Below are 15,325 nucleotides of genomic sequence, written 5' to 3'. Positions count from 1 at the left end.
TTTATCGATTACAACCACGTTTATACAGATTACACGGAGCTGCACGTACATGTTTTATTCGCCGCATTTGGATGCCAATGTAGGTTCGCAAAGCCATGAGCATTAACAGTAAAGCAACATCCGCCATTGTTGTTGTGTTTGTGTTTGCCGCTGCTGCGCTAATGTTGCTGGGACACGTGACACGTATACAGTGACGTCACACTCGGCGCTGTGATGCTCTCTAGCCGGTGGAAAGGCAAACCGGTTCTTAGAAGGTTCGCCAGTGGAACCAACTTTGAACCAGAACTTGCGCTAGCTCTGAACCAGCACCCGGTTCTTTCCGGTGGAAGAGAGGCAAAGGAAACTCACCGAGCTACACGTATTCTGTGGGCGTGGTCTCAAGTGGGAGAGCTCATGTATAGTAATGAGCTCGATCAATTCTACATCACTCTGAGCAGCTTTTCTAACTGACCTGATTTCTCCGCTTATTTCTTTTAAGTGGCTAGAGCTGACCGGGGAGGTAGCAGTTCATTTTCACATTCCCGACACAACACAAACACATATGGACCTAACACATATCAAAAAATACATGTAAAAACGGTTTTGTGTGGAAGGGCACCTTTAACTGATTCACTTTATATAGATATTAACTCACCTGAACGTCAGAAGTGATTAAATTAAGATTAAATGAACGGTGTAAAACAAACCTGTTTATTATTCTGTGCAGTTGTTCTTGAATCATCTTTATTGTAAAAGATTTTTGTTCTGTCCAATCGACGTGTGTGCTGATGTGTACACATGTATTGATGCTTGTATTTTAGATGTGTTTAGCATCTGAAGCAGAAAAACTGGAGGCCCTGTCCTCCCAACCAGCCATGGACTCTTCCTCTCTCTGCGCCCAGGACAGTGCTCCAAACACAACCCCCACCACGGACCTTCCCACCCTGACATCAGCCTCATCCTCACCAACGTCCTGTAAGAAGAAGAAGAAGAAGCCAAGCGACGTATCAAAAGGTGAAAAAAGCCCTGGCTCGCCCAAGAAACCCTGCAAGAAGCGTTCTTCGTCCAGCTCAGACCTCGAGAGCTTGATGTACACTATTGAGGCGGTGGCTAAAGGAGCCTGGGGCTCAGAGGAGATGGAGAACACCAGGAAGCGAGCACGTCCTTCAGGCAGTCCGGTGCTTCAGCCTTCAACAGCAGAGAAGAAAAAGACCAAACTCAAAGTCAAGAAACAGCTCAGGACCAAGGAGGAAGAAGAGGAGAAGGGAGAAGGAGAGGACTGCAAAACACCTGAGGCAGAAGGGTCTCTGCTTATCCATGAAGCAGAGCTGAAATTCGAGTGCAAGGATGAAGCTGATGTTAAAGTGGACAGCACAGAGGATTCAGAGCCACACACCTCTACAGCACAGCAAAGCAAAAGCGTAGAACCGGGCTCCCCACTGCCAAGCAGAGGAGAAGAGAGGGAGCTGGAGGTTAAACCTGTTGTAATGCAAACAGAAGAGAAGGAGATTGAGCCCAAACCCGAGGCCTGTGGGTCACGGAAATCAGAACGGAGCTGTAAGGGAGCGCTGTACAAAACTCTGGTGTCTGAAGGCATGCTGACGTCACTGCGGGCTAACGTCGACAGAGGTATCAGAGTTGTATTAGAACTGTAACATCATAAAAAAAAAAAACTTTCCACAACTTTCGCAATTTTTGCCTTTGGTTACGTAAGGTAACCTTTGGGTGTCGGTCAGGCTTAGCATAATTTTAGCTGTAATACAGTAAAACCGGAACAGGAAGTCACTAGGAATGCACAAATATAGGCATGTAAGACCGTATGTGTGTGATTTTCAGGAAAGCGAGGCTCCATGCGAGGCACCATGTCCGAGTCTGAGATAGGATGGACGGATGAAAGCTGTAATTTCAGCCAACCTGCTGCCAGCAACCCCAAAAAACTGAAAAAGTCCAAATCCAAAGAAGAGCCAGTGCCAGGGTGAGCTCACAGTCCCATTGACTTCTAAAGTCACATTGTTTTATTCTGATTAAACTACTGATTTGTATTAATGTGAGTTTGTTTTTTTTCGCTTCCACACAAACGTTATCTGTACAGTAAGGGTTAAACTGTCTATACGAGATAACTAAGTTTATTGGAAGAAAAGCAGAACCAGCAGGTTCACAAAACAAACAGGATTATTGAGATTTCAGTGGGTGTTGGATTACTTTAGTCTTGGTTTCATTGCTTTGTAGAAGGAAATCATAGCCATCAACACTTTGACTCAGAGTTTTAATTAGCATGTGATACAAAAACATGATTTTATATATATATATATATCTGTAGCAATTTAGGAAAGCTGGAGGAGGAGTTTGAGAAGAAGTTTAACAGCCTGCCTCAGTTCAGTCCGCTAACGTTCGACAAAAAGAGCACAGCTGTCACCAAAAGGAAGAAAGCCAACGTAGCCCACCCTCTGGAAAATTCTACGTCTAATAAGGGTGAGTGTATCGATTTAAATCACTTCCTCTGAACCCATCCACTCCTTGCCTGTTTTAGTCATACCAACAGGAAGTGCTCAGTGCATGTCATGATGGCCATCTAACACAGCATGCCATCTTCCTCTTTTCTGTTTTATATACAATCAGGTCCATCCCCATCTCAGAAAAAGACTTTATTCCACAAGATTGTTAGCAAGTACAAGAACAAAAAGGAAAAGGCTGGAACTTTGGACAAAGGTGACACAGAGAAAGCATGTGTCATGTGTCTGTGCTTTCTATTTCTTTCTTTCTTTCTTTCTTTCTTTCTTTTTATTCTGGCTTCTTGTTTGTGTCGGTGTGGCTGAGTCGGTGTGGGTGTGTGCGTGTAAATGTATAAGCTCATGTAGCTAAATAGACAGGCGGTTAGGATAGTTGTTTTACTGTGGTTTATAGTACTGTCTCTGAGCTTTGTGCTGCAGAAGTAGGTCACACACACACACACACACACACACACACACACACACACACGCGCACTAAAAGGACAGAAGCACATATGAACATTATAGAAAATATTTTTCTAAATAATCACAAGAGTCTTTCTGCATATTTCCAAATACGGACCCCACTACATTTTCCAGTGCTGCAGTAAGCAAACTATAATTAGTGTAACTCGGTCTAAACGCAGCACTGTAGCGCACAGAGTGATGGAGCGTTTGATTTGTAGCACTAACGTGTAGCATTTCTAGTAATAACATACCTGCCGATGTCTCCTGTCCGTAGCCGTAGCACAGCCTGACGCAACGGCCAGCGACACAGGCACGGCGAAGGCAGACTCCTCGAGCGCTTCGCTCTCTACTGAAACCCGTAAGTCGGGAGATGTGCCTGTGGGCAGCCAGAAGAGGAAGGCCAGAAAAAGCAAAATCACACACTTGGTGCGCACAGCAGATGGGCGACTATCACCCGCTGAGGGTGAGTCACAGCATACGCAATAACACACATTAAAGTTGTCAGAATCATTCATTTTTTGAACAATTCTTTTTTTTTTAGTATTTCAGATTTTTGATTTAAATAAAAGTGTGATATTACATGTAAGTAGCATAAAGTCTCCTCTAGTGACTTGGATAAATTTGAGTGTTTTTTTTTTTGTTTGTTTTTTTTTTTTTTTTGTGTGTGTCTGAAATGCAAATGCCATTAAAATAAGCGCGGTTTTTGTTCACTATTGATAAATAAAAATCAATGGGAGTCTGTGATCAGAAGCAACTCATGGGACAAGGAAAGGCCACGCTCATTAATCACAGGTTGCTCATGCACTGCTGATGTATATACACCACACTCATTTACTCATCAGCACAATGGGTTCATACACATATTGGAAAGAAGCTAATAAATATGCTAACAACAGGGAATATACACTCATCAGCCCATTTACTAGTACTGTACCTTCTCCCTCCTTGCTCTCATGGCAGGATTTCAGCATGGTGCAGGAAACATTCTTCTGAGATTCTAGTCTGTGTTGACATGATTGTGTCACACATTTTTGCAAAACATTTAGGTTACAAAGAAAAAAACTGTTTCATGAACACGGCAATGGGTTCAGTGAACGTCAGGGAAACAGGAAATTTGTAACATGGCATATTAACATGCTGGAAGTAGCTATTAGAAGATGGGTAAGTGACCATAAAGGGAGCCAGTGATGCTGGATTAGTATTTAAAGTGTATGCCAAAACAGATCTTGCCCACATCAGTACCAGCAATCTGGACTGTTGACACAGAGCAAGAGGTGTAAATAATGCACATAAATAATGTGAGCAAGAGCACTCAACAATTATATCGAATCAACAGACACGTGCAACCTAGCTAGCAGGTGAAGAACTCAAACAACAAAATCACCAGCTACAGTAACTTACTTTAAATTTGCAAGAACTATAGACTCAATAACAGGCTTAGATAAACCCAAAACATACGTCCACTTACAGTTCTCACGGACACGCGTTTCATCAACTGGCTAGTTATCCTCTAGACAGTGACAGGCCACGTCTTTCTCTCATTGCGGCCGTGTGGCGCGTGTGCACGCTCGCGGTGTGAAGCGCATCAGCGCTATTCTCCGAGACGCACTTGACGGCCTTTTGTGCAGCGGAATTTTTTATTTATTTTTTTGGACTACCTAGTTAAGGCGGTAGGGTTTCCCGGCTTAGGCGGGCCACCTGAACTGAAAAGTGCTGCGGGAAAGCCTGGATTTAATGAGCTTTTATTGATGGGAATGGAATGTACTAGATTGTAGGTTTGGGGTAGGTTTAGATCTGCTACACTGATGCTACTGCTTCTTCTGCTGGGCGAGTACAGAGACTTGGATGTTGAACCTGCACAAATATAGAGCTATAAGGAATATGCAGGAGGAGGATAATGCACTAGGAGCCCTTTACAGCACATCTACACAGGTAGTGCTGGGGTGGTGGAGGGAAAGGAGGAAAATCTGTAGCTGTGCACTGAGGCAGAGCCCTGGCGTTTACTCAGGATAATGAAGGTTACATCGATAGGAAAGCACAGTCGGCATCTAGGGAGCCAATCATGAACTAGCTGTACTAGTCATCTCGTCATCTGTACCAGAATAAATTCATGCCTCCCCTGGCAGCCACACGATTGACTGACTGCACAATTGGAAATTGTCAGACTCTGCTTTGGCACAGTTGCTCAGTATTTCTGCATGTTGGTCTATGCTGGACTGTATAGATGTTGTATGAAGGCTTAGAACAGTGCTCTGTGTTTTTTCTAAAAGATTAGCTTCCTGAAGCTTGTGCCAATCCTGAGCATGTTGCGTAATGCCATACTACAACATACAGGAAAGAAATGTGTCCTGAGTGTGGCTTTGTGTCTTTGCAGCGGACAAAGTAAAGGAGCTGACCCAGGATCAGGATGGAAAGCCATTAACTCATGAGACTTTATGCAACACAGAGAGCTGCTCCACTGACCCCGGACCAGCCGAGTCTGACAGCCTGCCGGCCTTCTTCAGTCTAGCAGCGCTCGCCGAGGTCGCTGCTATGGAGAACATGCATCGGTGTGTAAGAATACAAAGTGACCACACAAACACACAAAGATACACATACAGTATTGTGTAGAAGTCTAATTCAAATAAATGGAACCAGTAAAGTCAATATTGGGCACGAAAATCATTTAGAAAATCATTTGGGCACGAAAATCATTTATCACTTGTCCTCTTCAGTCCGGATGACATGGCGTCCCAGTTTTCCAAAAAGAACTTCACATTTTGATTCGCCTGACCACAGAACAGTTTTCCACTTTCCATTTTAAATGAGCCTTGGCCCAGAGAAAACGGCTGCGCTTCTGGATCATGTTTAGATATGGCTTCTATTTTGACCTATAGAGTTTTAGTCGGCTACGGCAAATGGCACGGTGGATTGTGTTCACCTACAAAGTTTTCTGGAAGTTTTCCTGAGCCCATGTTGTGATTTCCATTACAGTAGCATTCCTGTATGTGATGCAGTGGCATCTAAGGGCCCGAAGATCACGGGCATCCAGTATGGTTTTCTGGCCTTGACCCTTACACACAGAGATTGTTCCAGATTCTCTGAATCTTTGGATGATGATATGCACTGTAGATGATGATAACTTCAAACTGCAATTTTTCTGTGAGAAACACTCCTTTCTGATATTGCGCCACCGCCGCAGCATTGGGGGAATTAGTGATCCTCTGCCCATCTTGACTTCTGAGAGACACTGCCACTCTGAGAGGCTCTTTTTATACCCAGTCATGTTGACAACTGACCTAATAACTTGCAAATTGGTCCTTCAGTTGTTCCTTATATGTACATTTAACTTTTCCGGCCTCTTATTGCTCTGTCCCAACTTTTTAGCTCTCATGAAATCCAAAATGAGCCAATATTTGTTATGACCTTTCAAAATGTCTCTCATTCAGCATTTGATATGTTATCTATATTGTATTGTGAATAAAATATAGGTTCATGAGATTTGTAAATTATTGCATTCCTTTTTTATTCACAATTTGTACAGTGTCCCAACTTTATTGGAATGGGGTTTGTATATCTGTACACACTGTAACAGGCTCATGCTTAATTATTGCATCTGCGTGTTTGCTTTCAGAGGTCAGCGTGCAGTCGCCATATCTGCCGAAGGTCAGGTGAAGGACATGGCTCCTCAGACTCCTGTACTGATCTCCTGTGCTGATCAGTGAAGGTGTAGACCTCGTCTGGGAGTGGACTTATTGGGACGTACCTGAGAGCTTTGTGCTGGGGAATATACATACATACACAGGGAGAGAGAGAGGGGGTGAGAGCTAAGAGCAATCAGAGCTTGAAGAGGAGGAAGATCGTTACGTTATCTCTGAGGCTTCACCACACACAGGATCATGTTAGAGGTGTGGCCTGGCTTCCTGTGTTTACCCAAGGCATTCAGAAACGGAAAATGGCTGTTTTATAAACGGAACCTTTTTTGCAATATGGGAAAATGGACCTAATGAAGCTCTCTAAGTTTTGTTTTCAGTTTCAACCTTTTTACACAAAACCCCACTCTGACTCTCTCTCTCTCTCTCTCTCTGTTAGAAAATCTTGTGGCTTCCTGCTCTCCTTCCTGCCCAGAAGCATACACATGTACACTGCATATTGTGTGTGTGTGTGTGTGTGTGTGTGTGTGTAAGAGAGAGAGAGATTTTGCTCTACAGCCCCCATACCTCACAGCCAGCCTGCTTATGTGCCCAAGTCCCTCTCAGCGCAGGCTTCACGTTGACAATGCACAATTAATGCCTAGATGCCTCTTTTCTGGTCAAAGACCCGTTTTGGACACAGTGCAAGCATATACGGCTGCTTCTCTCACAAAAGCAGCCCGAGTGAGACTGAAAAATGCATGTTTGTGATCCAAAGCAAACAAGTTACTAAGTGACTGAATACTGACCTGGTCAGAAGCCATTCTCTTTTTTTTCCTTGCGCTCTAACAGCTCCCCGTTACTGTACTGGGCACCCTTCCACTCTCACGTGCACAGCTATAGAGATAAATAGTTTTTTGTTTTTTTTTAGAGCAGTATACTTGAATGATACAATGCATTTTATGTCAATACTTGACCTTTCTGCGATGTGTGTGTGTGTGTGTGTGTGTGTGTGTGTGAGCACCTGCGTGTGTGTGCGTAGCATCCCGATAGCTAATCCAAAAGTGTGTGCGTGTGTGTGTGTGTGTGCACACGTTTGTGCTGTATTGATAGCTAATCCAAAAGAGTGCTACTAGTTTTATTAAGGTAGTTTCGTAACAGACACTGCACTAATTTTTAGCTATACTACACCACATGGCAGTTTATTTTTTGCTAGATTGGCTTAGCTAATAATCTGGGATTAAGTAAACTGGCATTTTTGTGTGGATCAGAATTTTAGGCAATTTGATTTTCTTCCTCTCAGCTTTTTTCGATTTTCTATTATCCAGAATGAACGCGTATAGAGTTATTTTCTGGGACGAGGTGACAGTGTTAAATTTCATGCACCTCTTTCTCCAACATGTGCCAGCAGAACACAAACAGTTTTTCAGCGTTTGTTTTTTCTGCTGCTTCTATCCATTCCTGGGAGTTTGAAGTGTAAGAGAGAGGAGGAGAGAAGAGAATCAGGTAGAGAATCAGGTCTCTCTCCTACATGGAACTCTTACAGCATAAGCCCACACAGCACCCAGGAGCTCACATGGCTGATGACATGCTCCTGACCTGACACACACTTTAAACTTTTTCTTCTTCTTCTTTTTTTTTTTTTTTTTTTTTTCCAATAAATCATCATAGATACTTTCCATCCCACTGTGCAAATCAAAGGTCACAGACTGTTGGAGGCGAAAGTCTAAATGAAGGAAAGCTCAAGTCTGACTACACGATGGGGAAACCTCCACTAGACACCTCCAACTTCACAATGACTGATGCTTCTTTTTCTCCATCGCTTATGTTTTTCTGCATATCAGATCTGTGAAGTTGAAATTTTATAATTAATATGTTTTTTTGTTTGTTTTGTTTTGTTTTTTTAAATAGAACTTATAGTATGATGTATTTGATCATCTTTATTCCCCTAAATGTGTAGTGTGCTTTAGGGAGTGATTTTGCTGGCCTTTACCTATTTTTTTTTTTTTTTTTTATGATCTTAAGCCTCACTATGAGGCTAGTTCTACTGGATGAAGACTATTGTCAAAACTCGTATACAAATATAAAATAATAATAATAATTAATTAATAATAACAATAAGCCAATGAGCACTGAGAAATAATGCACCGCTTCTAGAGGAAATAGTCCCTGCTGTTTTTGGGAACGCACATGTGAGGCAGCCTGTGCTGCCGTGTTTAACTATTGTCTAATGAGCACAGTGAGATTTGTGTACCTGTGAGTCTGAATGTCCTGTTCGCTTCAGTTAGTCAGAGCCAAGGGTTTTAACCTCATCGTGTCTGAACAGAAAGGGTTAACAGGTAAACAAATGAACGCCTGATGCAGTAACATATTCAGCATGCAGAGAAGCTATGAGGAATATTGACCTGTAACGGACAGTAAGGACGAGTGTTTCTCTTGTTCAGAACATTACAGAGTGATATTCCATACGGTGTTGCGAAGATTTTTTTTCTTTCTTTCTTTCTTTTTTTTAAATCGAATCTCGAGCATGTCTGTTTATGAATTCCAGATTATGGCGGTCAGACTTATACCATGTAGGTGGTCTTTGAGGACTTCTAAAGTGATGAGAAATACTCTGGCTGATCAGTATCTCAAGCTCAATTCCTAAATGTTTGTCTTAGATCAATTTTTGCTAAGAGATGTCTTCCCAAGTGTTTTGTGCACATCCAGGGCTGCGGCAAACACGTTCTTCCCGTCATGTATCTTGCTATAAAGGAAGAAATTGTACGGTGTGAAGGGGACTATAAACTGAGTTGCTGTTTATAGAGAAGTCTGTCTAATAAACTGGCAACATCGTGTCTGCAAATATGGACACGTACAGCAGGGGTGGACAAATAGTCAGTCAGCTGGACAAATAAAAGCTCAGGTGCTGCTCAGTTCCGGGTTTCGGTTGGTCGGAAACGTAATATTCGCAGGTAGAAGGCGGCTCGTGCGGCGTTGTGTGTTTGTTTCTCTATTTTTTGGAAAGGTGTCAGCATCTCTCTTATGCTGCATTTTATTTTGCATAGTTTTCTTAGGCATAGAAACTTTTTCAGCAGAAATACTATGACCTTGTGCACACTAATAAACGGCACTATTAGGGGCTGGTATTTGTAGTACAGCAAGGCAGAGCAGTTCAGACTGTGTAGTGTGCACTGTGGTTACAACCTCAGGGTGGGTTTCACCACCATGAAGCTCATTTCTAAACATATATTTATGTATAAATAACAACGTTCCTTTATGCAGAGTTTTTTTTTTGTCTTCTGGTTGAACAAGTGAACAAAATGAAGGTAGCTGCTCGCTTGGTGAACCAGCTTGTCTGCGGGGCTTCGATGGATAATAACCTAATAGCCCAGACGTGTAATCTTCTCATCCTGGGTGTCCGGCTTATCGATTTGTCCACCCCTGACACACCGAGTTGACAGTTGCTTAGGTATACTGCAGGTGTAACTAATAAACTGCCAACCTATAAACTGTATGTGCTATTAACTAACAAGTGGGTTGTTGTTGTTTTTTTTCTCCCAGACATTTGCCAAAGACAAGGAAGTTTCTTTAAGTAATTTGATAGTGTGCAAGGACAAACCAGGAAAGATAATTCTAGTCAGCGAGTCTGTTTTCAGGTAATAGATGCATCAATGCATTATATTAGCACAATTCTATATTTCTGATGGATTTCCTCAGCCTTTACCTGCAGGTTGGCATGGTGTACAAAGTGTTTTTAAAATGCCTATTTTAGAAAAACTATATTTGCACCTTAAACCCAAAGCAAAACATCCCACTCTGAATGATTTACCCCCTTTTCATGGCTCTATCCCCCTTTCATGACTATTTGCTCTGATTAGTCAGCCCTCAATCACAAGACACATTATTGCATTGAAAAAAAAATTGGCATTATACAATAATGCATTGAACGATGATGCACTTCTTCAAACATCCTTGCATGATCCATAGATGAGGTTTGATCCTTTTCCCAACGCCTCCTTTAAATGTCATTCCCCTGTTTTTTCTAAGTACTGTAGAAGATGCCTCTATAACTCTCGAGTTCCTATAATAGCTGTAAAGCTTATAGTATAATACTCTTTTGTGCTAGAATTGTCTCTTGAATGTAATGGATTTTGTACCTGTATTTTTCTAATTCCAATTCCAGTCTTTCTGTATGCGACAGCTTTGTACGGAGGAGTTTGCTCCCAACTGCGATACGATTTATAACAATTTCCACTCATAGTTGTAACACTGATCTGGAGCTCTATGACGAGCTACTTAGTCTCATCATTGCATCCATCTCTCTCTAATCAAATAACTGAATATTTTTGGATATTAGAAACATTGTCCCATCAGACATCCAATTATCTTCAATGAGTTAAAAAAACAAAAAAAAACAGGGAAATTAATGGCAAACACAATTGCCAAATGCTCTGTTTGAAGCTTATTTATTTCTGTTTTCTCTTATGAGTCTTAAAAACCTGGATAATGCATCCATTCGAAATGGCCATCTTTTTCTCTTCTGTGCAAGAACGTATGTCCACTGGCTTTTGAAGCAGTCTTGTCGAAGGGTTACCTTTTCCGTGTCCTCAAATGAGTTTATACAATGTGTGCTTGATCTAATTCGTGTCACTCGTACTGTATGACGCCATGCTTGTTACAGTCCTGTTGTCAATGCAGCCTTGCCTTACTGAAACCCTTGCATAGAATAAGGGTCCCTTTTGCCATTACCCTTCTCAACAAGTCCTATGTCATAACACTGTCTGCTGACGCAAATGTTATTCCTTTAACACCTATTAAAGTAACATATAGACATACGTTGTCGGTCTGATTTCTTCTTTCCTTCTCAAGGATCAAGATGGATAAAAAGTAAAGGACTTCTATTATTATAATGAGCTTCAGTCTAAGACATTGCTTGTCTGATGTGGCTAGAGATTATTGTTCAAAAGTGCATTGTGATGCTTAGGGTGAATTCTGTGAAAAGAAACAGAAGAGCAAAAGTTTTTTCAGAGGATTGAGTATGTCACTGCAGGACATCCAGAACTGTGAACAGAAGACTGATCAGAAAAATGAAGGGAAGTCTTAATTCACATGTTAAATGTTGATGAACAAAATATTTGAAAAACAATTCTTAGATACAATGTGGAATTCATTAAGAACAAAGTGTTGTGGCAATTGTCAACCCACTGAGGGCTGGATTTTATTAAATCACACAGAAAATCAAAGTAAAAATTAAAAAATACTGGCTGATCTAACTTGAATTTCTACCTTCTCATAATGTGCATGTCAATAAGCCAGTGTCCACTTGCCTGTATGCACTTCTAACAACGTATGGGCATGCTCTTATTAAAGATGTTGAATGGAGACCTGGGGATATCCAATCAGATCTGGATCAGGGCCTCAGTAAGCTCACCTTCATGTCACCCTCATGTAGTCTGTATGCACACACAAAACCTCCTTTCAGGTACTGCCTCATGCGACAAATAGTAAAAAAAAACTCTTTCAGATGTTGTGCTCAAGTCATTTAAAGCAAGAGCCTCTAAACTTCCTGCTAATTTTTGACCGATATAGACCTGATTGTTTTGGTTGTATTCCTCTTTCATGCTACAGTGGTTCCTGTTCTCTAATACTGATCACTATGTTTTCTAGACCATAAAGATTTTTATAGACGTGCCTTGGTTATTTTGCAAAACATGCTAATAGAACAGTGGTACACCCAGAATACACTCACAGCTAATATTCCTTCAAATTCCGAGTGAAGATTTCAGACAAAAAAATGAATCAAGTGTTTAGAAACTCTCCTCTGATTTTATCCTCCACTGTACATATAACAATGTTCCTTGTACTACATTAAGTTACTTTGAATCATTTCCAGGGATGTAAGCTTTTTTCTCCTCTCATGCCTTTATGGCAAAGAGAACATTTGTTACCTTTCCTACAAAAGCACTTTGAACAGTAAATTATTTGAAAAAAGATGGTAGGTGTAAGATGGCTAGTGTGGCAGAGATACAATACAAGGACAAACAATGCAAATAGCCTTTTGGTGGTTACAATAAAAGAAGACTCAAATGGACTTAAGGCCACTTATTCACTCCAGGACTTTTAGCATAATTTACTCATGAATATCAAAGCTGATTATTTGCATTTAGAAATAAAAATGGATATAAAGTGAAACACCTGAGGGTTTTTTCTCTTATGATTAATGCTGCAAATGAGGGAAATGGTAGCTGAGTGGTTCAGGTGTTGGACTACCAATCAGAAGGTCATAAGCTCTAATCCCAAGGCTAACAAGTTGCCACTCAGGCCCCTAGGCAAGGCCTTTAACCCTCAATTGCACAGATATCTGCCAAATGCTGTAAACGTTTTTATGCTGAGCTACGAGTGGTTTCAGTAGACAAAATACATGCATACACTACATATACATATACTGTATAATAATATATTTAATTATCAACCATTTTTTCTGTCACTGACACAATACTATTATTCCTGCTGCCTAATAACGTAAGCTCTACAGCATAACCTCAAGTTCCACAGTGACTCTATGTGTTGTTGCTACCCTGTATGTTGAGGTTATTGTGGGAAGGTCATTTATAGCTGCTTTCAAGTCAAGTCAAGAAGCTTTTATTGTTTTTTCAACCATATATATCTGTTGCAGTACACAGTGAAGCGAGACAACGTTTCTCCAGGAAAATAGTGCTATATAAAACAAAGACAGATCTGTAAGGACTTAGTAAGTAGTCCTAGATACATAAAGTGCGTCTGTGCAACCTGGTCCAAACAGTGCAGGACAAAAGACAGTGCAAACAAAAAATACAAGACATTACACAAAAGACAATATAAAAAAAACACTGCCGACCAGTGTAAATACTGTATGTTCAAACAATTTTGTGTGTGCAGAAGTACTGGAATGAACACATTAGTGTTATAGCAGAAGTTACACGAGGTATTGTAAAGTATTGTGCAAAACAGCAATCGACTGAAATGTGAAAGCCAGAATGTGTAAAGAGCAAACACTCAGTTTACTGACAGACGACTAGGGCTATGTATTCAGCAGCTCTCAAGTCAACAAGTCAATTCAAGAAGCTTTTATTGTCATTTCAACCATATATAGCTGTTGTAGTTCACGGTGAAATGAGACAACGTTTCTCCACAACACACACAGATCTGAAGGTGGTCTGATTCACATTAGGGTCACCTTGGACGGATCTGAGTTCATGAGCTATGTTCACATTCTGTTTCACCATTATTTTAAATACAAAATAAAAGTTTTGAATGTGAGAGATCAAACCTGTCTTCTGTTTATATTTCTGGTTCATGCTGCTTCAGCATTACTTCCACCCTTTTTGTAGGTGTGCATGGGTGTTAGTTTTCATGATAACACTGATGCTATCAGGACTATAGGTTTAAAAAAGTTTTAACCACCTACAGAAAAAAAACAAGTGAGAGAATCGTTTTGATGTGAGGTTAATCTTGGGGTATTAATACAATAAGAAAACCACAACTAAATAAAAAAAATTAAAACTGCTGTACACCTGCTCATTCAAGCGCTTGTCCAATTTGGGCAGTAGTGCAATGCGTAAAATCATGCAGATTCAAGTGAAGAGCTTCACTTAATGTTCAAGGCAGACACCAGAAATATTAAAAATGATCTCAGAGACTTCCAAGACATGGTTGATGGTACCAAGTGGGCTGGGTAACTTCAGGACACACGCAAAAAAAGGCTTATTAATGAGAAAGGTCAACGGGAAATGATCAGACTGATTTGAGCTAACAGGAAGTCAACAGCAGAACACAAGTGAACTTTGACTCAAACGGGCTATAAGAATAATGCAACATTAAATTTCAAGTATTTAAAGAAGCCTTTATTTGTCACATATGCATACATACAAACATTACAGCTCAGTCCCCCCCCCCCCCGCGCGCGCACACACACACACATATCTCTGCTTGATGTGAAGCTGGGGTTAGAGTCAATCATGATACAGCAGTAAGGTTCAAGGGAGCAAAGGTTTAAGACAGTCGAGAAGCAAAATCATTTGATCTTACCTTTCAGTAGACTTAGATGTGGTTTCTGCTTGGTTGGAATGAAAACTTGCACTATCCATATCAGATGCTCCTGTAATCAGCAATATTACATCAGATAGGTATTACAAATTCAGATAAGCTGAGGACAGTTACACAGTCTGATGGTTGCCAGGAGGAGGGACCTGCAAATCTAAAAAAAAAATGCTATATTATACACTAAGTTAAAAACAATGAGTGTAAATGAAGCAAAGTATCGCACTGTGCTCAAGTAAAATAAAGATAACACCCACAGCACCCAGATGTTAGAATAGCAGTTTATTATGTACATAACCTTGTTGCATTTAGCGTATAGGTCAAACAGGTCTGTACTTGAAGAAATAAGTGGTGGACTGTTCTCACCACAATCATGACACTGAGGCTGTAGTGTGTGGTTCTGGTGTAAATGTATCGTATTTATAAACTACATCAGAAAAAATAGTTTGCTTCTGTTGCTTTTAGCTACTGTTACGAAATGCTGTGATATAATGCTGTTGCCTGCATTTCCTGTATTCATTTTCCATGTTGGCTTCTTCAGAAAGCAGAACTAACAGAAGTTAAGACAAAACATTTCAAAATATTTCCCTGATGTCATATTGTGTATCTGTGTTTTTTAAAAAAAGTGCTCTATATTCTATTTAGACTTGCTCTATATACACAAACCTTTAAGCAGTAGCAAGGAAATCTTTATATCAACACATATTATGTTTGTGT

The 15,325-nt window shown here is 40.7% G+C and overlaps 1 protein-coding gene and 1 long non-coding RNA gene across 7 annotated transcripts in view; one reads left to right on the top strand and one right to left on the bottom strand.

Annotated features, from left to right (window-relative positions):
• The window catches only part of LOC113645601 (BBX high mobility group box domain containing), a 41,304-nt gene extending 29,942 nt beyond the window's left edge, over nt 1-11,362 (top strand). For 4 of the 6 annotated variants that reach the window (XM_027151324.2, XM_047805278.1, XM_047805276.1 and 1 more), the window contains 7 exons: nt 801-1,608; nt 1,816-1,954; nt 2,300-2,451; nt 2,599-2,688; nt 3,211-3,399; nt 5,311-5,485; nt 6,550-11,362. In XM_027151324.2, the coding sequence (XP_027007125.2) occupies nt 801-1,608; nt 1,816-1,954; nt 2,300-2,451; nt 2,599-2,688; nt 3,211-3,399; nt 5,311-5,485; nt 6,550-6,640 (1,644 nt within the window). In that variant the 3' untranslated portion in view covers nt 6,641-11,362. The remainder of the gene's footprint in view (nt 1-800; nt 1,609-1,815; nt 1,955-2,299; nt 2,452-2,598; nt 2,689-3,210; nt 3,400-5,310; nt 5,486-6,549) is intronic. The other 2 variants (XR_007138898.1, XM_047805277.1) reach the window with 2 other exon arrangements.
• Nucleotides 683-15,144, bottom strand: LOC125139798. The gene is made up of 3 exons (XR_007138900.1): nt 14,597-15,144; nt 3,188-3,312; nt 683-952 (listed from the first exon to the last, which is right to left on the bottom strand). It is a non-coding gene; the product is annotated as an uncharacterized LOC125139798 (long non-coding RNA).
• Nucleotides 15,145-15,325: the final 181 nt, after the last annotated feature.

This window comes from Tachysurus fulvidraco, chromosome 20 (assembly GCF_022655615.1).
Source record: "Tachysurus fulvidraco isolate hzauxx_2018 chromosome 20, HZAU_PFXX_2.0, whole genome shotgun sequence".
NCBI lineage: Eukaryota > Metazoa > Chordata > Actinopteri > Siluriformes > Bagridae > Tachysurus > Tachysurus fulvidraco.
The sequence above is the reverse complement of the archived record's forward strand: the minus strand, read 5'-3'. Positions and strand labels throughout refer to the sequence as shown.